The sequence below is a fragment of the Gallinula chloropus genome, assembly GCF_964237585.1.
Source record: "Gallinula chloropus genome assembly, chromosome: Z".
NCBI classification, from domain to species: Eukaryota; Metazoa; Chordata; class Aves; order Gruiformes; family Rallidae; genus Gallinula; species Gallinula chloropus.
In genome coordinates this window covers 22,773,131-22,797,991 of record NC_140089.1, presented here as the reverse complement: position 1 = coordinate 22,797,991, position 24,861 = coordinate 22,773,131, and the positions used below count along the sequence as shown (strand labels likewise).

At 40.8% G+C, this 24,861-nt stretch overlaps 1 protein-coding gene across 4 annotated transcripts in view; it reads right to left on the bottom strand.

Moving 5' to 3' along the window:
* The window catches only part of SNX2 (sorting nexin 2), a 39,421-nt gene extending 15,474 nt beyond the window's left edge, over positions 1-23,947 (bottom strand). For 2 of the 4 annotated variants that reach the window (XM_084278761.1, XM_084278763.1), the window contains exons 1-6: positions 23,830-23,947; positions 14,197-14,314; positions 3,324-3,487; positions 2,050-2,116; positions 1,795-1,838; positions 1,558-1,699 (exon numbers count right to left, since the gene is read on the bottom strand). In XM_084278761.1, coding sequence (XP_084134887.1) covers positions 1,558-1,699; positions 1,795-1,838; positions 2,050-2,116; positions 3,324-3,487; positions 14,197-14,314; positions 23,830-23,937 — 643 coding nt within the window. In that variant the 5' untranslated portion in view covers positions 23,938-23,947. Of the gene's footprint in view, positions 1-1,557; positions 1,700-1,794; positions 1,839-2,049; positions 2,117-3,323; positions 3,488-14,196; positions 14,315-22,527; positions 22,621-23,829 lie in introns of all 4 variants that reach the window. The other 2 variants (XM_084278764.1, XM_084278762.1) reach the window with 2 other exon arrangements.
* Positions 23,948-24,861: the final 914 nt, after the last annotated feature.

The window sequence follows — 24,861 nt, the reverse complement described above, 5'->3', positions numbered from 1 at the left end:
CACACTGCATAACACTGAATGTATGATATTTTGTATTAAGACTTTAAAAATAAAGATATGCAATGTAAGCACAACATGTCATCTTACTTTTGTCTCTTTTCCCAGCAATCTGCTTTAAGATGCTTCATTTAAAATAAGCCAAGAATCCCTTCTTTTCTCCAGAATTAGAAATTTATATACTACTTTTTTTTGATAGAACTAAATGGCACCTGTGCATTAAAGGTTCAAGTTTAAAGAGTGGTTTTCATGCTCTTTGGAAAATGTCCTACAGAGCCCATAAGTTTTTCCAACTTAACGTGTAGCTTAACAAAGTCTCTACACAAGGATCCGAAGGCACAGTGAGGGCTTGCTTAGACTGCATTAAGTTCCACCATTTTACATACTACCAGGTGTATCAGTATTTGTGATGCTTTTATTCAAGTGGTAACTCAAATCCAGTACAAGTATTGTCTTACAGATGAATTCAACTGTGATGGAAGTACTACATTTCCATGTAATTGCATGCTGTCAAAAAAGCCTTAATGTTCTTTTGTCCAATGGACGTGACTAGAAGCCTCATTCCATCTTTATAAAGCCTGTCAGCATTTGTAGTTAAACTCATTTCTTTAACAGGAAAAAATGGTTATTAAAGAATCATACATTACTTTCAATAACTGCCAAAAATTCAGACCAAATATTAAATCTTACAGACTGAAAAATACAGTGTTTTCCCACAGAATTAAAAGCGTGATTTTCCCAACCCTTCTGCTGCCTCCTCTACTCAGTCTGCCTATTCCTATTTATAAGAAACGCTGCTGCTCTGATTAGCTTCACAGACCAAACTACTGAAATTAAGAAGTCGTGCCCTTCCCTATATCCCAAACAGCGTTATGGAGCCTAAGCACTTATTTGTACGGGTAAGCCAAAAGACTTCAACAGGTTTTACTGTTCTGAATCTTCAAATATTTTGAAAGAAGCTCTATTACTTAGAGCTTATAAAATGCAAGTTGTTTCGATGAATCATGCACGCTTCTTATTTCATGCAGAAAGGATCTGATCCTTCAAGAATTTCACAGACTAGCAACACTCAGAAATGTTTTCTGAAATAGAACTTTGAAGAACTAACTAGAAGTTTTAGCCCCCACCATGACCAAAAGAAATAGACTGAAATATTAGAGACCTGGAGTATGTATGAAGCTCTGTATTACAGGCAACTGATAACAGCACAAGTTAAAAATAAACTTTCATTTAACATCTTTGTTTTGATAGACTAATCAGCTCTTGAAGGGCAACAGTGAAGAATGATAGATAAGAAACAGAAGGCCATGTATTAAGACAAACGTTCTTATTATCAACGCTGGTCTGAGCTAGGAACAGGCCAGCACATCTCTTTATAATTTATCCCAAGCTTTAAAAAAATACCTAGCAAGAAGAATATTTAATGGTTTGGACCACCTGATAAGCAGTAAATAATATTTGTACAGAAATATATTTCTTTGACAATGCCAGCAGTTATCGAAATACTTAATTTGTATTATGCTACTTTAATGACATGCTTAAATCAAATCTTACACTTACCTACAATACTTTTTTCTGGAGCTGGAGGCACAATGTAGCCAATATGCATGTACTTTGTTGCTAATTTGCTGTGCAAGCCAAGAAAATCACTGAATCTTCTTTTAACAGAGAATTCATTTTTGTGGAACATGGAAAGTGATGTCTTAAAAAAAAACCCAAACAAAACCTTATGAATTACTGATCCATCTACTCAGCTAGGATACAAAGTTATTTGTAAATATTAGTTGCACTAGTTACCTTTGTTGTTACTCTGTATGCCATATAAGCATTCATGCCATCCCCTGTAAGAAAATTAATATAATTATCCTAGGGCAAGTTATTTTAATCCATGACACATTTTTTTTGTTCCAAAATATACATTAAATAGCCTTCCATTTAGATACTAAAAACTGTCAGAAGATAACTGAGTAAGAAATCATACTAAAATCTCATGATAGTCTTCAAGGGAATAGGACAGTCTACCATCTGAATTATGAGGCTCAAGGAACTCACCAACTTTCTCTGGGTCTGATACATTGATTTCTATATCAAACAAATCTCCATTTGCTTCCTCTTCAATCTAGGAAAAAGATATACCAGATTTAACAAGGTACTAAGAATTCTTTTTATGGAATAAGGATAAGGGGGGTTAGAGGATGGAGGGGAGAAATCAGCATGTTTATGTAATAAAAACCTTCCAGACCCACCCTCAATGTTAAGTGAATACAATTTCTAATGCTGATAGACACTGCAACAAAGTTCATCTGGTGGTCTAGGCAGTGTTACATTTACAGCTGACAATCTTGTCTTTTCCAACCTAAATGACTCTGAGATTCTATGTTTTTAGTTTTAAGCCTTCCTGCAAAAGCTTTCAGCCTTTTCACAGGACTTGTTGGCTTCAAACGTTTTAGTAAACACCTTAGGGGTATATTCATTGTACATTGTATGATCTCAAGTGCCAGCAGATGCTATGGGGTTCAACACCCACTATCACTTGTGATGTTTTCATATGATTCCAACAGACAGATATTCCTTTTATTAATTGTATCTGCAGCTGAAGAGCTTGGGATAGGAATAGTAACTTAGAATCTTCTGATACTTGCCTGAGCTCTAATAATGTACAATTTTGTAATCTTTTATATACTATATATGTTTGATAACAACATGGCAGAATGGACAGTACCAGGGCTGAAGGAGGAGTAGGGATGGGGTGAAAAGAAGAAAATGTCATCTTGTGAGATATCAATCATAGCAGAGGTACTGCCTAGTGAGAAAACACTCCAGAATGAATGGCCTTTGGCAGTACAAAGGCTTTGGACAGAACACCAAATCTAAATGGCCATGTTAAAGCTATCACTAGCCTCTGCTGTTTGTTAGCATACAGGATAATGTTAACAACTGCTTCCTCCACTACCCCACTAACAACAGTTGCAGAAATCCAAGGTAAAATCCGTAACATGATAGTAAGAATTATTATACATAATTAACAGAGTTTTTTCTGTATCAAGCTCATGGCTTTCTCCTACATACGCTTTTACATTATCTATTTTTAAAGAAATGGAGCATCTTACTACTACTGCCACTGATCTCCAGTATCATCACTTAAGTGATGTGAGTTAAGTTCATACTAAAATTTATAAACAAAATAAACAAAATATGTTTTCTTTTCTGTACTTCCCCTTAGCAAAGGATGATCATGTGAGTTAACATTTAGGAACTGCCATTTAAAAAGAAAAAAATCAGAAAATTAACAAGACATTTCAATAATTTAGAAGTTTGCTGCATACCTCTTCTCTGGATCTATCAAAAATCACAGGGGCTGTTACACTTTTTGATTCCATTCTGGGAGCAACTAATGTAGTAGGTGTTACAGGAGTGATGGCAGGAGTAGGTTCTGGCGAAAGTATTGGATCCCTCTCCGGACTGTCCAGTGAAACTTCTTCTGTTGCTTCTAGATAAACATTTTGAGTTAGCAAAGAAATATTTGTACAATGCAGACAGATGTGGATCACAAAGAGAACCACATACACTCAAAAATTATAAGTTTATTAAGATCATCTGTAAATAGCAACCATTTGTGCCAGATAATTTCTGTCAATATACGGCTGAAACTATGTGACATTTGAGCTTCCAGAGCATAATGGGGCAAAGTGAAACTAACAGTGCACTTTTAAAAATATACCATTAGGTAAAGAGACTTTTAAAGTAGTTACAAGTGATATTTCCTTTATTTCTGCATGAAATATTGTGAAAACTGATGAATTTTATTTTTTTTTACCAAACAGCTCTTTTTTCAGCACCTGTACCAATTTTAGTTTTTGCATTCTCAAAAACAGCTGATTTAGTCATAGAGGCTGATAACTGAGGAATCCAAACCACACATTAAATGAAGTTACACAACTAAAATACACCCCCACCAAAAGGCCACAACCTTTAAAACTGAAATATTAGCAGGTGAGACATTCTGACTAGTAAGTCTCTGTATATTTTTAGTCTTTTTGGGGCATAACACAATTCACTCAGAACTGAATACTTTCTTCAGACTGTAGACAGTTCATCTATTTTCAAAGAGGATGCAAATCTCTGCTGTAGAAATCCCACATGCTTTCCTCCACCAACTGGTTATAACCATTGGCAAACTACACCCTTCCTGGATGCAGAGAAGTTCCTGTTCTAGTTTAAATAACTAATGCTGTGGTTCTCACTAAATGTGCATTTTTATGAACTCTAGTTCCCTAAAAGATAATACTGACCACAGAACAGTCATTTGATACCAAAATTGACTTTCCAACCAATCACAAGTCTTACTACAAAGTACACTTCCTGTGGCAAGAACTTTACTAAGCAAGTAAAAAGGCACTAAACCAGATTCACTCCAATTTATACAAAGTTAGAAAAAAAAGTTACTAAGTCATTTGGAAATAAGATGTACTTGCAACTTCTGTCTATATGAACCATCCCATTTTCAAAAGAAAATCAGCCATCATTCTTTCAATTTTTTAAAACCTGGTGCATATTATAAATACAACTACTCACTACTCAATGGTTAAGAGGAGTTTTAAAGATACTACCTACTTTAAAATTTGTGAAATAATTATATTACATGTGCAAAAGTCTCTTTTTTGTCCTGTGTAGGGTTGTTTCCTTCTGCAGAGCAGCCTGTAATCTACTAGCAACATGAAAATAGAACTGGAAATAGATCCAGTGAACCATATAATTTATTACTGCACAGAGTAGTACTATAATCTTTCCCAATCAGTATATGAAAACCACTCAGCTTTATCATTGCTGCCACTTAGAAAGATTCTGTTAGTCAATTCCCTTTCCCATTCTTCTGTAACACTTTTTTTGCCAATGAACAAAACCACACCTCTCTATTTCAGGGATGAAAATGACCATCTGCTTAAATTTTGTTTGATACTGAAGCTCAAAATAACTGGAAAAAAACCCAACCGTAACAAAACTTCAAGGTCACTATGCCTTAACCTAGTTTGAAGCAGGTCCTCATACTGGCTTGAAGCTGACAAAGTTTACTGCCATCGCTTTGTTTTGGAGGATACCACAGAATTGCTGAGCTTGGAAACAACATCTGGAGATTATATAGTCTAACCTCTCTGCTCAAGCAGGGTCAGCTAGAGGAGGCTGCTCTGGACCACATCCAGATGGGTTTTGAGCATCTCTGAAGATGGAGAATCCATATCCTCCCTGGACAGCCTCTGCCAGTACTTAACCACCCTCACCACTAAAAAAACCTCAACAAAACCAACTAAACCAAACCACTACCACCACACCACAAACAAATAAAAACCAACACTTTTTTTTCCTTATGTATTATCTGTATTTCAGTTTGTGCACATTACCTCATGTCCTGTCAGCAGGCACCACTGGTTCCCTCTTCCCCATTCAGTCCCATTAGGTATTTACAAACACTGCAGAACTCTGCTGCAAGCTGCACCCCGCCCCAAGCCTGCTCTTCTCCATGCTGAAGAGCCTCAGCTCTCCCCATCTTTACTCATATGTTGCAGAATTCACACCCTTAATCATCTTCTCAGCCCTGCATTGGTCTCCATCCAGTCTGTCCATGTCTCTCTTGTACTGGATAGTCAGACTCTGAGTCAGTACTCTAGGTGCAGCTTCAGCAGGTCTAAGCAGAGGGCAATAATCACCTTCAACCTACTGGCTCTTCCTAATTTAAAATTACAGATTTCCATAGTATTTTCAAACTAAATGTAAAAGCAAGCACCTTTTTGTATTTTCTATTTTTAATATGGACAAAGACTATCTAAAGATTTTCCTACCATTCCTTTACTCTCACTGCTAAATATTGCTGAGCAATCTTGTCGATGCTTCCTGCCCTCAAACGCCACAGGAAGGATACTGCACCTTAAACTAATAATGAACTCTAATTCCAAAACTCACATCAGGCATGAAGTCACCCTTTTGCAGCCAAGGCAGTTAGAAAAAAAGCAACCAACTGTTAGATTAGCAGAACAGCAGCATTAAAACACAGAAAAAGTAGTTCTCTCCCTTGCTGGCTATCAGCATTCAACATTTGGGTTACAGGTCATACAAATGATTGTTTCACAGAACCTTCTATCAGAAAAAACATTTGACATACATGTGTAACATGATATATATAAAAATAAGATATAACAATAAAAAAAAAAGCTGTTCCACTTCAACTTTTCCTTAGTCTATCACCAGCTATATTCCAGCATGTGCATTAGGAAACATGCCATTAATTATCACTAAGTACTTCTATGTACCTTCCAATTGTAGAGAGGTTTATAAAACAAATCATGCAATAACTCAAGGGCACAGATTTCTCACTATAATCAGCTGAGAAATCATGTCTGTTGCTGTGTAAGTATGAATTCATACTTTGTCATTAAGTCAGCATAACAAAGCAGCACTGCTGTAAGATGAAAGAGAAGCACACTCCTAGCATGCTTCTTTTTCAGACATGTATTCACACCTATTAGTATCATAAACTGATCTAGCCTGTGTACCATGTGAAGTCCAGGCAGGATTAGCCCCCTGCTACTACTCTGCAGATAGATGAAGATATGGCAAAGCTGATGCATTATTTCTGTAAAAGAGAAAGTGGCAGGAAGAGCAGTTGGAAAGACAAAGAGGTTTCCTTTAAGTGAGACAAGTAATATTAGGCTTTGTTTAGACCAGTGTTTCCAAAACTGTGTAACCCTACATTGGTTGAGTATGAGCAAATTTTAATGATGCTGCCTACTAGGCCTCCTTTTCTATTTTCCTGGAGGAAGTTACCCAGAGAAAAGAGCATCTGTTTATTTGATAGCAGTGTGTCAGTTTCTCTAGGAAGAAAGCATAATTTATGTCATCCTCCTTCCTATTACCTCTCACCCTGAAGTTCCCATGTGTCCTGGATATTGCATAAAGCTAGAAGAGTGAAATGTAAAAGATAGTGGAAGAAGGCGAGGGGCCAGTGGAGGACAGTATCAAGGATATTTGTTGTATTTCTTGTTTAAAACACAAGTATTAAAAGATTATGAAGGAAAAAAGTAGTATTAGCTCTATTTAAAAACCTCATGCTCTTACTCTTTCTAGCTACTTTTCTCCCCAGAAAGGCAGTCTTTGAGTAGTACACAAGCTGAAGATCTACTTCGCAAGAAATATATTTGTTCTGATGAACTCCGGCTTTTATGCTTCTTATATATATTCTTCCACTTTGAGAAATCAGATGAAATCTAGATTTAAAACTTTTATTGACAATTCGTGTCTCTTTTATGGCTTTGGAGGGGGTGGGTTTTTTTTTTCCTTTAGTCTTCTCATGAAAAGATGAATTCAGTAGATTTTAAAGTAGAAACTATAACATTCAATAATTTTAGATTTTTCCCCTGAAAACTGAAGTACTAGGTTGTGATTTTGTGTTGGTAGGTTTTCTAGGGTTTTGTTTTTTTTTTTAAATAATCAGTTTTAGTATTTTCATGAAAAAAAAAATATCTGGATGTCTTGCTTTCCTGGGAAGGTCTCAAATGTGTAAGCTCTTCTTGCATAATGAGAGGCAACCGCTCCTCCCAACTTTTAGGATGGAAACATTGAGATCCAACACTCACAGATACAGCAGTTATCAGCACATATGAACCAAACCCACTAATGTTGTGAAACTTCAACACATAAGTACCTACTTCACAGTCTATAAAAAAGCCATTGTTATGGACTACTGTCAAGATGCTTAGCTCCAAAAGTATAAGACAATATCTCATCCTGCTGCAGAAGACAACTATTTATTGTTAATTAACATTCTACAGCCCAAGTTCCTGTCAGCACTCAAGCATGGGACCTAATCTCAGCATTGGACAGCTCTTGTTTCTTTACTTTCCACCACTAGTATTTGTCAAACATCACCTCACAAAGTGCAAGTTTGCAAATCCTCACCAGCAGTTTAGTTCAGCTGAGTAAGTTATTTTTATTGGTGACACTTCTAAATGTCAGACGTCTAAAATTCTGACATGGCTCAAGTGTTTAAATTGTCTTCTTATTTTTGAAAGTTTTCTCAGGTGATCACTCTCCTGGTTTCAGCTAGGAAAGAGTTAATTTCTTTCTAGCAGCTGATGGAATGCCATGTTTGGGAGTAAGGATGACAGCAGTGCTGATAACACACTGATGTTTCTAGTTATTGCCAAGCAATCAAGGTCTTTTCAGTTGTTTATATTGCCCTGATAACAAGATGTGAGGGGGCACAGCCAGGACAGGTGACCCAAATGGCCGAAGAGGGTATTCCATGCCAATTACATAATGCTCAGCATAAAAGGGGGGCTGCTGGGGGGAGGAGCAGGCAGGTCCAGGATGCGCAATTTTTGGGACAGTCTGGTTTTGGGACAGCTCGGAGCTGCACAGCCTGAGTTGTGCGGTTCAGTGAGAAACTGCATTGTGTATCACCAGTTTTGTGTAGTCTGCTATAAAGTCCTGTTATTGTTACTACATCTATCTTTCTGCTATTCTAGTAATCGATCCTTATCCCAGCCTCCCAAGGTTTTGGTTCCTTGGGTTTTCTCCTCCCTCTCCTTTCCCCTCCCTCCATTCTTCCTGTCCCAACCCTCCTCCTCCTCCAAGCAGCTGCTTGGGGCAAAACCTCGACAATCACATAAACAAAGACGGAAAGTGAAGTAGAAAGTGTTGTCCAAGACAGCAGAAAAGTTATTTTTAAAAAAAGGCTTCTCCAGGTACAGCAACATTTCAGAAACAAATATCCTAACAAACTGTGAGAACTACTACACCTAAGTCATAGCCCATGACCCTTACTGTTTTATTGGGAGTGCTAAGAATAATCTTCAACAGAACAGAAACAGCTTTAACAGAACAGTCAGCCAGTAATAAGGCTGCCCTCTGACTTCAAAACTAGGCTCACGTGCTTCTGTGCATGCATATTTTGCAGCACAGACCTAGAACTCAAAAAAACAGCTTCTAAAAACCAGCAAGGGATCTCCACTGAACTCCTTCTTGTCAGACACACCACATGACAACAGTCTGACAGATACCGTCAGCCAGAAACTTTTGCTGTTCCGCTGGGCTTAAAGTACATTTCATGTCTGGTCCAGAATTAGCATCTCCTTTTCTTTATCAGCTCCCAGTGAAAAAAGCATAAGACAAATCTATCACCACCTAAACAAAACAAAACCCAACACAAACAAATATTACCCCCTCCAAACATTGATTTCTCCCAGGACATGATAGCTAGATATTTGCATGAGTCAAACACCTTCCAACGCCGAAGAAACCAAAAGAACATCAGAAGTAATCTTTTACCAGACTAGGGAAGAGGACAAATTATAATTTTACATTTTTCCAATTATAGCAATAGAGCACTGATATAACTTCACAGCCCTGCCCTATGAACAGCAGAGGCAAGAAGGGACAGGCAGCTATATCCTGCATATGAAGTCCACAGCACATTCCTCAGCTATATACAGAACTTTAGGCTGACATTTTTGCCTAGTAATTCAGTAATGCAGTTCTTCACTCTACAGTAGAAGCTTATGAATAACCAGGTTTTAAGACAAAACTCCAAGCCCTCCCCCTCAATACTACCTGATTCTGAGCACTGATCATTATGGTATCCACACCTAAGAGCTCTACAAGGTAAGATAAAGCAATTCTTTCTTGGACAAATAATCAACACACTGACTCTTAGTTTCTAAGGGTGAAAGTGCTTAAGTGGATTTAGCAAGACTGCTTTTTATGGGACAAGAACCACAATACTAATGAATGCAGCAGCAAAATATACTGGTCTCCAAAGACAGACAGAAAATTCATTTTCTTCCACCTTTAAAGTCCAGTTTTAATAGTTCAGCCAAAGCACTTATGAGTCACCAGAGACAAGGTAATGAATATATAAAACATTTTATTGTATATACTATCCTGTAGCTGACGTGGAAACACAATAGGAAAGACGTTTTTAAGTATAGCCAAAAAAAGCCTAACACCCCCCCCCACCAAACACACACAGCTCCTCCCACCCCAGACTCTAAACTGTGTTATAATAGTAAAGGAAATCCTACACTTTTTTCTCCCTCACATCTTTCCTTTTACATTGCATTACTAAATGGATAAATGAAAAATATTTATCAAGCCTACAGTAGCTAGAGAGGCAAACCATCATGATTTTACAAATAAGTCTGCAAAACTAGTTGTTTATGTCCCCACAGAGTCAGAGTCTCTCAGGATGAATTCATAGGATTTCCTTAACCTGAATTTCATAGTGCTTAATAATTCAATATGAAGGAACAATGAAAGTTAAAAGCTGTGTAACCTTATTCTTTTCCTCTACGGTTAAGTGTTCCTACATGCCATGTAAAGATAGGTTTATTTGGAATTTCAGTATATTGAAGGAAAAAGCCCAGTTGCACTTACTTGTAAAAAAACCCCTGTCTTATTCTCACAGAAAGCTAGGCTTACGCAATCATGCTGGAAGCAAGAAAACAGACACCATACGTTGCCTTCTTACATTTTTTCTATTTACTGAACATCAGTATCAGAAAGTTAATCACACAGATTAACACAATTTTCTAGCAAAACAGTCCTATGAAAGAAAATATAGTTATACTTATGAGGGCATAGCACCAGGACACAAATTAGACATGATTTTTGAGAACACCTATGCCATCAGTGAAACAAAGACAGAAGTTCATCACACTGGTACAAGCGTATTACGCAAACTTCCTACTTAGAACAGGATACTTTGGAAGATGTCATATTCTGCCCTAGGCTCCATAAATCACTATTGTCTTTTCCCCTCTGTTGGAGAGCTTCTACAGCCTCAGCCTGTATACAATTGACCTTTTAAAGACCAGTCTTAACTGTGTTAGACATGCAGTATGTTACATGTGCTGCTCTCAGTTCACCAGTGGATGTATTTAATAGAATATCCTCCATAGCAAAGCTCAAACTCATTAAATCAGTTCTGCCTGTTTTCCTCACAGCATTCATTACAGCTGAAGTAATCTGGCTGCTAATATTTGTTCCTTCTGTATGGTTCTCCTCAATATTTACTCCAGCCACCTTTTTTCTTAATATTATGCTAAGGAGAACTGGCTTTCCAAAAATATCGATGCCAGATGGCTCTGTAGTTATAGAAAGCCAACTTTATACACCAAAGCTAAATAACCAAATTAGTAGTACTAGCAAGCTTCATTACCAAAGCACTGCTGGTCTTTATAAGTCATAACATGAGGTAACAAATACAAAATAAATAGGATTTCCTCTATTATTTATTCTCTCTTTCTCATAAAACACTTTCAGAGAGGTAGTAAATTCAGTCAATACATTCCAACAGTGTCACAAGCAAAAAAAAGTTCAGAACAAAGGCACTGGGCACGTACAAAATATGCCAGAACTAAATGTGTAAGATGAGGACTGTATTCAAAGCAGACTGATAGTTGACTCAATAGGAAAAGTGTTAGTATTTAGAAGCAGCATTCAGAACCCCCATGTACTTCAGATGCTCCAAATATTACACCTCCTTTATTGATGTTGCAGTTCTGTGAGGCTGTGCTGCTGAGATGGGTTTTTTTTCAGCAGCAGTTAGAGTTTTCTGTAGCCTCAACTATAACAACGAGCAATTCAAGGCCAAAGTTGCAGCCAGAGAGATAGTCGAGCGCCTCTGAGAATCACATATAGGAGAAAAGAACCCAGAAGCAGCTGCATTTTGCCACTGGAGAAGGGAGGGAGAAGATGTAACGAGCTGTGCAGACACCAAGGCCGGAACAGGGCAGGGGAGGAGGCGGCCCAGGTGCTGGAGAGAAAGATGCCCCTGCAGCCCGTGGAGAAACCCATGGAAAAGGCCGAGACCCCACCTGCAGCCCATGGAGGGGCTCCACGCTGGACGGTGCAGGTGGAGACACAGAGAAGAAGCTGTGACCCTATGTTGAAACAAGCTGCTGCCAGCACTTGCAGCCATAGAGAGAAACAGAGACACAGACATGAGTGAGAGAGAGATTTGCACCGGAACAGGTTTGCTTGGGGGAGGCTGGTGACCCCACAGAGGACTGGGACTGAGAGACATTGTGATTTCTGACTGCCCACCATAGCCGTGACCCACGCCAGGGCAGCTGGTGAATAGATAAAGCCCTGGGGAAAGGATTCATGTTGGAGAAGTTCATGGAGGACTATCTCCTGTGGGTGAGACCTTACAGTACAGCAGGGGGAGGGTGTGGAATGAATGTCCCCCCCTCACCTCCCAGATGAGAAGGGAAACCAACTTGCAAGGGACTGACCGAAGCCCCCATCTCCCAGTCCCTGCCCCCCTGTACTGCGAGCAGGGGGAAGAAGAGAGTGAAATCATGACTAGAGTGAAGTCTGCTAAGAAGGGAGCAGGGGGGGAGGTTAGAGGTGTCTTAAGATCTGGAAAAGGAAAACAGCTCATGAAGAAGTAACTGAGAAGCCCATCTTCCCCCGTCCCTGCCCCCACTGTACTGTGAGCAGGGGGGAAGAAGGGAGCATGATCATGGCTAAAGTCTGCTAAGAAGGGAGTGGTGGGGGGAAAGTGTTTTAAGATCTGGTTACGTTTGTTTTAAGATCTGGTCATGCTCTCAACTCCGTTTTCTTCACTGTTCTTTGTAGTTGTAGTGTAGTGTAATAAAGTAGAGTAGTTTCTCTCTTCTTCACTTTGTGTCGAGTCTGTTTTGCCACGTTGACGACAGAGTGATCTCTCCCTGTCCTTATTTTGACTCCTCTGAAAGCCTCTTGATATATATTTTCTCCCCTGTCCAACTAAGAAGGGGAGTAATAGACGGACTTTGGTGGGCATCTGGCCTCCAGCCAGGGCTAAACCATGACACTTGAATAGTTAATGTTCCTAAATCTGTAACTGATAGCACCCAAAACCCACATTAGGATAGCTAAAAACCACCAAAGCAGTGACTGATTAATGAAGCATCAGAAATGTGTTATTTATTGACTGATTATTTATCAATACTTTTACACACCCTTCTCCAAAACATACAGTAATGTCAAATAACAGAGACAGAATCATGCACTAGTGAAACACAGGAGTTGTCCCAAACACCTATTCCTAATAACAATAGTCATAAAAAAAGAATTACCCTCCAGCTTGGAATATGATCTGAATTATATTTCTTTGTAGCTGAAAAAAACCCTGTGACTACTTACGTTATTAAATAGAGACCTAGTATGTAACTTACTGTGTTTCTTACACACAGATCTAAGTATTGTTAATTAAACAATTATAAATACTGGTATCATTACTGGTACACATTACTAACCAGCTAACACTGCCATACTATGCACTCACTGACAGTACACACCACTGAGAAAGCTATATTTAGTAAACAAACTTATGAAATGCTACAAAGTTCCACAAGGAAAAAAATCCTACACCATTTCCAAACTATGTAAGAAATTTATTTAACTCTTCTATTAAGTAAGTTTCTCAAAGTGCCACTAATTCAATATCAGAGAGAACAATTAATAGTTAAATTACAAAAATATGTGACACCAAGAGTGTAATAGAAGTGTTTATACCTGAGAACACACTACTCCTACTTTTAATTTAACAGCAAAAGGTTAACAAAATTCACCTAATCCCGAAGAGAAGGTGAGTATCACTTTGTTTACTACTGAACAAGATTAAGTTTTCTGCTTTTGAGTTTCAAATGAAAGGTTACATTCCAAACAGTCTTACAACAATATGCAATCAACAGCAAGGTATGTTAACAATGGTAAAGAATAATCTCAGCGGTTTTGGTCATGGGTGGGGGCCACATGCTCACCTAAATTGCACCACAATAGCTTTTAAGCATGCTATTTCTCCTGCAAATTCATAAATCTTACAAGATACTGCAGATATAAGACATGAATTAAGTACATGACTGTTGAACTTCCAAAAGAAAGAATGATAACAGCTAGAGGGACTAATTCATTAAATAATTTTCAACTAAGCATAATTTCAACAGGTTAGGCAACAGGTAAAATTTGCTACAGTACTAAATTGCCTAAAATTAAAAGTTTCCATTGCTAGGTTACTGGTTCATATGTTTCTTACAGCAAATAAAATGACTTTTTACATCATATAAAGTTTTCAAACCTCCCTTCTTGGAAAAGCATATTCTTTTCAGAACAAGAGCAAAAGAGTACATGCAGATATAATCAGAAGAAAAGAGCAATTACCAGCAAAGAGGTCCTCTCTGTCATCATCTAGCATGATTTCTGCTGGCTTTGGACCATTGGAGTTTGTGCTGAGATCTTCTGCAGGAAGACTTGCTGGCTCTGGAGATGAAGGACTTGACTGTTTAAAAAAACCCAAAAGTGAAATAATTAGCAGAGAATCAGTTGCCATGTGTCAGTATGTAAGAATTATTGCAATAAGCATTCTTTCATTACAAATAAACAAGACAAGATGTACAGAAAGGAAACCCTATCAGCTATTTCCATTTCCTACTCCCAGCATGGTAACAATGAACAAAGGATATGAGCTGGTCAACAGCTCTTTTCATTTCTTTGTCAGAAGAAAAAAAAGTCACCCATTTCCTCAAGTTTAATTAACACGAAACAAAAGCTGCTGCAGAAATATCTAGAATATTAGTACTACTGAAGGTAGTTTAAGTTCCTTTTGAAAAGGTTTGCATTTAGATTTGGATTTATAGATAGGAAAAAATAATAAAGATATATTTAAAACCTCTATACCTTTATTATATATCTTTATTAATGATATTGACAGTGGGACTGAGTGTGCACTTAGCAGATTTGCTGATGACACCAAACTGAGTTCATGTGACAGAAGGATCTGGATAGGCTGGAGAAGTGGAACCAGGTGAACCTCATGAGGTTCAATAAAGCCAAGTGCAGAGTCCTGCACCTGGGTTGGGACAACCCCCATTATCCATACAGGTTAGGAGATGATGTGCTTGAAAGCAGCCCTGAGGAAAAGGACTTAGGAGTACTCATGGATGAGAAGCTGGACATGAGTTACCAATGCGTCTCTGCAGCCCAGAAGGCCAACCATTCCTGATCTGCATCAAAAGAAGTGTGGCCAGCAGATTGAGAGAGGTAATTCTACTGCCCTACTCTGCTCTGGTGAGACCTCACCTGGAACACTGTGTCCAACTGTGGAGCCCTCAACACAAGAATGACATGGACCTGTTGGAGCGTGTGCAAAGGAGGGCCACAAAAATGATCAAAGGGCTGTAGCACCTCTCCTGTGAAGACAGGCTGAGAGAGTTGGACTTGTTCAGCTTGGAGAAGAGAAGGCTCTGCGGGGACCTTATAGTGGCTTTCCAGTACCTGAAAGGTGCCTATAAGAAAGCTGGGGAAGAACTGTTCACAAGGGCACGTAGTGACAGGACAAGGGGTAATGGTTTTAAACTCAAAAGGGGGAGATTTAGGTTGGATATTTGGAAAAAGTTCTTCAATATGAGGGTAGTGGATCACTGGAACAGGATTTCCAGAGGTGTGGTGGAGGGCCCATCCCTGGGAACGTTCAAGGTCAGGCTTGACAGGGCTCCAAGCAGCCTGCCTGATCTAGTGAAGATGTCCCTGCAGGTGAGTTGGACTAGGTGACATCTAAAGGTCCTTTCCAACCTTACACATTCTATGATTCTATGACATAAGGAAATAAAAAGACACAAAAGCAAATATGGAAATACCAGAAAATTTATATTACTCTAAACCAGATTATGGTTGCAACAAGGAACTGCTCCAATTTCAAATAACAAAAGAGGTTACACCCCCTTCCCTCTACCAAGGCTACCACTCTCCGAAAAACCCACTTGTAATGTGGGGAAATCAATAAATGAACCAAAGTTACAAGCAACTAAAGGAGCAGTCTCCCAAACTGCTTGTTGGATTTTGCCCTAGAGCCTGCAAAGCAGAAACATGTAGGAATTGTATGTAGTTTTAAACCTTACAAAGAACCAATTCACCAGTCACATGTACACTTCTCATACTAAACCAATGCAGAAACGATCCCACAGCAAATAGAGGGCTCTGAGGTAATAAAGGTGCAGTTGTTCATTCCATGAAGCACCATCTTTCAATTATCACAAGACTTGCAACTATTTTAGATGACATGAACTAGAAAATTTAAGAAATCCTCACCACTTGACATGCTTCATTACTCTTCAAATGGTAGTATAGATAGTATGGGTCACATGTAACAGTCGACAGTTCAAAGTGACTTGAGAACTCAGAAATAGCATATTCCAGAAGAAACAGTCTGTCCCTGCGGGCAGTGCTCTGTAGAGCTGCGAGTTCAGGATCTTGTACTTCAGTTAGAACAGCAGAGCTCAGAAACGCTTGATTTCCCTGTGAGGTTCACCAGTTTAAAGTTTTATCAGCAAAAGCAATTCTTCACAAAAAATATTACAGACACTTATTGCTGCTACTCAACCTTTACCAGCAATTAATTTAGATTTTGTCAGATCTGAGGTTGAGGACATAGTGGGGAACCCATTCTATTACAGATGCAGAATGACATGTAGGTCATGCTTGTTATTTCACCACCATGAAAAACAGCTGTAAACATGCCCAAGCACAGGGAGCAAAAGCCTTCCTGATCACTTATACCACAGAGAAGTCTTTTATCCCTTAATTGTGCTCTTGATAAATGAGTGGTGGAGAACAGCCCTCAGGGAATACTCACAACTTTAAGCTCTTCCTGCAGCCTATCTTCTCAGTCTTATCCAAAGTAGCAAGTTTGGTTACTGACGATTACTTTTGACTATACCTGGCTTCTAATCACAAAAGAACACAACCCTACCAGACACAAGATTTGCCTTGAACAGTTAAGCTTGATGACAGTTCGGCATAATCTGAAAACCCAAATATTTATGTGCCTAAACCAACAAGTTAACTGGAGGCAAATACAACTATTTTGACTTACTAGTAACAGTGTCTTCTTAAGAATAGCTCTAAATACATGGAAAATGACAAAGTCCTGGTGGGATTAGGGATCTCTTTCTGTTACTGAGCAGGGAAAGATCCTACACTTGACACTGTTAAGGAAAGCCAAGAAATCAGTACTGGATACCAGACTTCACAGCTGTATTTAGCGTATCAGTTGCAAAGGGCTTTCTGCAAATTTCGCATGCCTTGATTTCCAAGAGCCACAACACAAGAATACTCATACAAGGAAAGAACTCAAACAGACCATAGCTCAGAAAGCTCGAGAAGCAAAGCTTATTCATGCAGCTTGTATAATCTGTATTCAAGACAGGAAGTTTAGAAGTGACTATTTCCAGTTAAATAGAAGTTATGCTTATGTGTTAGAATCATGTGATGGTTTAGGGTTGGAAGAGATCATGAAGATCATCTAGTCCCACCCACCCATGCCATGGGCAGCAAAACCCTCCACTAGCCCAGGCTACCCAAAGCCCCATCCAGCCTGGCCTTAAGCACTGCCAGGGAGGGGGCAGTCACAGCTTCCCTGGGCAACCTCTGCCAGGGACTCACCACCCTCACTGCAAAGATTTTCTTCCCCGTATCTAATCTAAATCTCCGCTCCTTCAGCTTAAAGCCATTAGCCCTTGTCCTATTACTACATACCTTTGCAAATAGTCCCTCCCCAAGTTTTCTGTAGGCCCCATCAAGTACTGGAAGGCTGCAATAAAGTTACACAAGCCTTCCTCTCTCACAAGAGAGGCTGAAGAAGCCCAGCTCAGTCTATTTTCATAGAAGAGGTGCCCCAGCCCTCTGATCATCTTTGTGGCCCTCCTCTGGACCTGCTCCAAGAAGTCTATATTTTCTTGTACTGGGGACCCTAGAGCAGTACTCCAGGCAGGGCCTCTTGAGAACAGACTAGAAGGTGAGAATCAGCTCCCTTGTCCTGGTGGTAACAATTCTTGTGATGCAGCCCAGGGCACAGTTGGCTTTCTGGGCTGCAAGTACACATTCCTGGCTCATGTCAAGCTACTCATCAACCAACACCCCCAAGACCTTCTCTTCAGGGCTGCTATTTATTTTATAAATGACTGTTACTTATTTTATAAATATATAATACATGTATATTTGTGATAATTTTCCAGTTCTGTTTTTAATAATAATAGATATTGAAGTTTTATTTTGTGGATGATTTACAAATAAAATGTTGTTCCCTAAAATACCCTTTTAAGCTGTGTACTGGTTTAGACTGGGAGTTAATTTCCTCCATAATAGATTGTATAGTTCCACAGCTTCAGTTTGTGACCAAGAGTGTTGATAACAGGGCTGTTTTATCTATTGCTCAACAGTGCTTACACAGCATGAAGGCCTTCTCTGTTTCTCTCTGCACTGCCAGCAAGGAAGCTGGGGATGCACAAGGCATTGGGAGGATACACAGTTGGTACAACCGACCCCAACTGACCAAAGGGACATACCATACCATGTGATATCATGGTCAGCATGTAACTCTGGGGTTTAGGAGGGGAGGAGGTTTGGAGTTACATGGTTAAGTAACTGTTGTGCATGATGGAGCCCTGCTTTTCCTGAAGATGACTGAACACCTGCCTGCCCATGGGAAGTGGGGAATGAATTCCTTGTGTTGCTTTGCTTGTGTGCGTTTCTGATTCTTACCCTTCTAATTGTGTCCCCCATCCTGCTGGCAGGAGTGAGCGAGTAGCTGTGCAGGGTTCAGCTGTGGGCTGGGGTTAAACCACAACAAACTGACAGCTGAATAGGTATTTCCTGGCCTAGTAATCTTTCAGTGGCTGTTTGGTATTTTTAAACAGCTGTCATTCTCAGACAAGATGAATTAAGAATGGGGTTAAATATCTTCACAAACAGCTGGGACTTTGTATGAGGAAGACAATGTGTAGAAGTCTGTTAAAAAATACTCATGGTCTGAACACTTATTGTAACTTTGGACAAAGCATGAATCTGTTTTAAGAGCTTTGCAACAAACTTCAGTTTGTTATCTACACAAGTTATCTTCAAAACAGACACAGTTCTTGGGGAACTATGAAAATCCAGAAAGCTGTGGTCCTGAATATAAAAATTCCTAACAATCTGGTTATTTTGCATAGTCAGTGAGTCAGAGAGTGCTACTACACATCTCAAAGAAAGCACACATGCACTCAAACAACTCAACATATACTATTCTGGTTACACCCTACTACAGGTGCAAGCTAAAAGACAGTAATCCAACTTTGCTATTTCATACTTATGAAATATAGTTAGTAGTGCATTGAAATGGATGATGAGACTAACAGAAAACCTCATGGCTCAGACACACATGGACAGCAGGCTGTTCAGAAATTTTAAACTTAACTTGTTGCCAATGATTCACATGCACAAACATGCCTATTTCCTGAAAAGTTCATGCCTGTGAAATTTCAGGGTGATTCCTGAGCTGAAAGTAAGTCAGATGAAGCATCCAACAACCAAGATATCCAATGCACATGAGAGTCAGGATCACGCTTTGCTTGTTTTCCACATTGTAAGTTTCTGGTGAGAGGTCAATTCCAGTTTGCAATGGAATAAGCAGCTCAATTTGCCTCTCTTTTATTGAGCATTATAGTCAGTGGTAGTAACTAAGTATTTTGTAGCTTTTACTTCAGAATAAATAAGAACGTGTTCTCATATTTATTGTTGGCCGAAATTACAGCACTATGTGTTTGGACATCCTCCCTTCTCTTAAAAGTCAGGTTCTCCCCAAACCAGTTCAACTACTTGCCTGAATCCCTCCTAGCCTCCTTCAGTCACAGCACAGTAGGCAGGCAAAAGCTAACCATCATACTATTCTAGTTGTTCAAGTTAACCCTGCTCATTGTCTGAGACAGTGTTACAGAAGCTCACAAATCACAGCATGGGCAGAGACAATACTCCACAATAGGAGAGCAGTATTTTAAGCAGAAAGTTTAAGAGAACAGTTAAGACAAGAACGAATGCCTACATGCTTCCACTACAGCCTGGATTTAACACCAATTTGGTGTTACATTTTGGGTAGAATTACATGAATTAATTTTGGATACAGATTTATTTTTATGCAAAGGAATAGTATATGTTGAAGGACGTAACATTTTCCTCTCTGACATTCCTGTGTGGTCTTTACTGCTTCCTCTATAACTGCCACTGTTAAATTCAATGGATATCATTAAAGACAGCTGGACTTCTGTGCCTATCTAATGTTCTGCCTTCTGTGCAAAGAAAACCCCAAACAAACGAATGCACATTGCAGATCTTTCACTGATAAACTGGCGGTAAGATTACATGCACACCCTGTCCTAAATGACAGTCCTTAATAGATTACCACATCTACTGCTTACTCATCATTTTCAAGTGTCTTCTTCCATCCCACCGCCCCCACCCCCCGCAACCAAACCAGAACACAACTACTGGTTAAAATGAGTAGGCAGCAGCTGGGATACATGTTCACGTGGCACTTGCTTTACAGAAGACAGAGAGAAGCAATAGAGAAACTAATGGGTTGTGTAGGGAAAATGGAGTAAGAAGTGGCACAACAGACAAACAGGGAAGGTCGCAGAGAAAAAGACAAGTAAGGCAAGGAGGAAGGAGGTGAAAATTATGAAATGAGAGTAACACTAAATGTACCATTTTTCAGAAAACGTAACATGCTTTTTTAATACATGTAATCAAAACTGACTTTCACACAGTTATTTGCAGTATTACCCAGTAGTGGCAGAGGTCACAGAGAGCAAATTAGCAATTTGCTGATTACAAACTTGCAACAGGGGATAATTCTTCTCATAATGTACAGTTAAATTCCAGAACATCTTGTGACTCTCATGGACACTTTTAAAAAAAACAAAAAGACATGCACTTGAAAATTTAGCAAGTAGGTGAAGTCCATGGAAGATTATTGATGCTGTAGTGCTAGCTAGGGCTCAGGAAGACCTTGAGCTACAAAGAGCTGGTAGCTGGGAGAGTACTGCACATGACTACCAGCCCATACATACAATCATATCCTTCACAGAGCATCTACACCACTGAGTAACGGTGTCAACACAGTCTTGGCGTAGACCATTTGCCTCATTTGGTCTGGCTGTTCCCATTGAGGAAAGCAACTCTGGCAGCTAGAGGACACTCAGTGACCATGAATTTAATGCAGACACTCATTGAGATATTGGAATATGATTGGCATAATGAAAACCAAGTATGATTCCACTACTCTTAGGAACTGTGGATATCTGACAAGGAAACGAGTATCCCACCAGCTCAGACAAGCTGCTGCTCTGCTTAGTGTCTGGAGTACCCTATGTTCACAGAAAGCAAAGCATACTCAACCTCTGCCACCCACAAGTTTTCATGTACTAGAATGTGCTCCTGGTGCACCCCAGAAATGCCAGGTGTTACAACACAGCATTCTATATTCCAGAATAAAAGCAGGTTTAATTGAAGACACTAACTTCTAGCACATGCACAAAGTTATAGCTCCATCTTTTTTCTTCACATCAGAGGAGAATTTGAAATAAACAAAATTCTCCATCTGACTATGTACATAAGCCTCTGAAGTCAGTAAGCTTTCCTGTATTTAAATATTTCACATTTACTGCTCTCAATATACATTACTTCTGTATTTTGTCAGAAGAAACTCAGACAAGTCAGCATGTGTTTACTAATTGGAGACTTTGTTAACATGACAGCTATCTGGAAGACCCACTAGAAATCTTGGTTTCTCCACTACAAAACCAAATCATAGGTAAGAAAGGAACTTTTGCGTTCTCTGAGAGTTAAGTTTTCTGTTCAAAGTTTATGAAAGCAAAAAAAAAACCAAGAATGGACAGGGTCTGAAATTCATCATGCAAAAAGCTAATGGACAGCTCCAGGATAAACCAGTTAGGAACCCTTTCAAAATACCGTAAGTTTCACAGAAATTTGCTTTGGACCACAACATCCCTTCCCATACTCTCTTCTCTGGAATCAGCAAATACACAATCAACTATGAAAAGCCTGATGCCTGCTGATACTATGTAACTTCCATTGCCATTTTGGAACAGTTACTTTAGAAACAGTTACTTAGTATTTACAGGATTAAAACAACACTCAAGACAGACCTACACCATGAGATAACTGTTCTCTGTCCTAAGGTGCCCTATACACTTGAGTTAAATGATCTATGTTCAAGCTCCTGAGAAGTTCAAAGTCAATTTTCATGATCTTTTCCTTCCAAATTTGCAAGAGAATCACAAGATTAAGGCTCTTCCCTAAATGCTGTATCTGATTAGATGTTAAAAAAAGCTTTACTGACAAAGCTTTTCAAAGCTTCCCTTTGCACAAAGGGGTTTCCCCTTTCTACTTTGCTACTTTCTTCAAAACAGGCTGTCTACAAAAATAAAGCAGTATAACAGACCTGTCAGCCAAGCCAAAGCGCATTTTGGGCAGCTTTTGCAGTTAGAGGAGTTGTCACTGTAACTGTTACTTTGACACTAAATCTATCATATCTCTTGCAGTTTTAATTCTAGACAAAAACAGTAAAAGCATTATTTGTGTTATACTGCAGTCTGTGCACAGAACAAGACTCCAATAATACACACTGTATCACACACAGATGCACAGAAGTCTATTTACAGGGTTCTTGTCAATGGCAGGTTCACATCATTTGCTATTCCTTCACAGCATTTTCCACAGATCTTTCTTTCTATCAATGCACAGATTAAGCATCTATTAAAAAAAAAAAAGTAATAAAGTGACTTGAGAAAAGGCAAGTGACTTTAAAATACACTTAAAAGCTTCTTTGTATAGTGGCCTTTTTTGCTAAGGACAGACGGTGGCCAGAGTAAAACAAAGAAATATGCACTGATCCTATTACTGTAAAGGTCAGGGACAGGAAACTCTTCAGGAAAGGAGGAACGGGAACAATTTTCTTTCTAAATGGGCAACTGTGTACAGGAAGAATAAAGTTCTTCCTGATGATACTGGCAAAATCCACAGGTGAAACATGACCACAACAACTCGGCAAGAAAAGTTCCCACTATAATGAATGAACACACAAACACTTCTGAACCAAGACGTATTAACAGGTTGAGGTGCTTTGATTTTTTAATTTATTTGTTTTTAAATTTTTAATTAGATACCTGGCACGGAAAGCAAGCAGGGTTTAGAGATGTATTCGCTACGAGTTTTCCTTTCTTGTAGATTTTTGATTTCTGCCAACAGGAGGTTTCGTAACGCCTCGCGCGGCTGCTTCCTCCCTTCGGCCGCCAGTAACTGCCCCTCCTGAGAGGGGGCGAGTGCCAGGGGCGACAGACGGCGCCGGGCAAGCAGGGTCCCAGCTGGACAACGGGACGCTGAGCCACCGCAGCCCTGCGACAGCTCCGGCGGAGGAAGACTTAGAGGGGAGTCAAGTTTCTACAAGTTTCTGCGAACTGGAAGAGGGTTCTGAGAGTCCCGAAGCCTCGGAAAGAGGCCAAACAAAGAAAACGGGTTGTTGTTAATCTAAAGTCTAAGGGGCGGGCGGGTGCGTGTGTTGACCAGCGAACCGGCGCTGTGTGACAAGGAAAGGTGGAAACATTTACTGCCCCGGCAGTAAAAGGTAGGGGTATGAGGAGGGAAAGCGGCAACCTGGCATAGAGGTCCTTGAAGAGTTTTCTGCTGCTTCTGTCAAGAGACTGACAACCCGACGGGAACCACCGAGCCACCGGGGGCCGCGGCCACTCGCCCGCCGGGGCAGAAGCGCCGAAGAGCCGCCGCGACCGTAACCGAGGCAGACGGCGGGGCTGCAGCTGGGACACGGGCCCGTAAAGGCCCGACGGGGAGCCGGGGGACACGGTCAGGAGCGCGGCACTGGCGGCCTGACCGGGAGGGGGAGGGCCCGGCCGGTGCTGGCCCGGCCGTGGGGGTCGGGGCCCGCAATGACGGGCGGGCTCTCACCTCCAAGGTGGACACGGTGCTGGTGAAGAGGTCCTCGCCGTCCTCCAGCTCCTCGAAGTCAGCAGGCCGCGCCTCCCCCAGCGGCGGGGGCTCCCTCTCCGCCGCCATCTTCCCCTCCAGCCCGGCCGCCAGCCCCGGCCCCCCGCGCTCACGTGACGACCGCACCGCCCCCACCCCCCAGCCACGTGATGGACAGGGATGGGAGGGGGCGGAGGGAGTGCGCGCACGCGCCCGCCCGGTCGCCCACCCACCCGTCGACCGCCCGTCAGGGGCCGAAGCCGGATGTTGGGGCCAGGCCGGGGGCCGGGCTGTTGCCCTCGTCATGGTGGATCGGGTCAATGAAGTCGGTCGCTGTCCGCGGAACCCCGCGAAGACACCGCCCACGCGTGCCCGCCTTCTAGGCCACCCGTCCCGCCGCGTAGAACCTCATTCCCGGGGGTCTCCTGCCCGCGGCGCGGCGGCGTGTGTGCAGCCTGAGGCAGGTGACAGCCTCCGTGCTGGGTGTGAAGTGCCCGCTGGAATGCAGCTGGGGAAGGCGCCCACGGGGGGAGAATCTCCTTGCCCGCCCCGCTCCTCACGCTTTCGCTCACGGATAGATCCTTTTTTCCCTGGAGACACGGGGAGGAATTTTGTGTTGCCTCCCTTGCGTGAAGAGGCAGCACCACGAGGCCGGCGCAGCGTTGCCTCCCTGTGCTCTGTGCCTGGCACCACAGATCTGGAAGGAAGCTCAGGAAATTTCCTGTTTCACGCCAGTCATGGGATTAGGAGCTGTTTCTCTGTGAGGAAATGCCACCCGTGACACTGTCTAAGATGAGATCTTCTCTCTGGAGTGAGGATCAGAGGCATCGTGCCCCACTCTTGCCAGGCAGTTGTTTTGTTGGGTGCAGCGGTATTCATGATCTCTAAAGGAACATGTCTGGTGCAAATAAAGTATTTACAGGCCCATTCCCTAAGTTATTAGTCCCGAATTTCCTCCCACCCCTCCTCCATTTCTGAGTTAGGCCACAAATGGTATAAATGCTTCCAAAATTT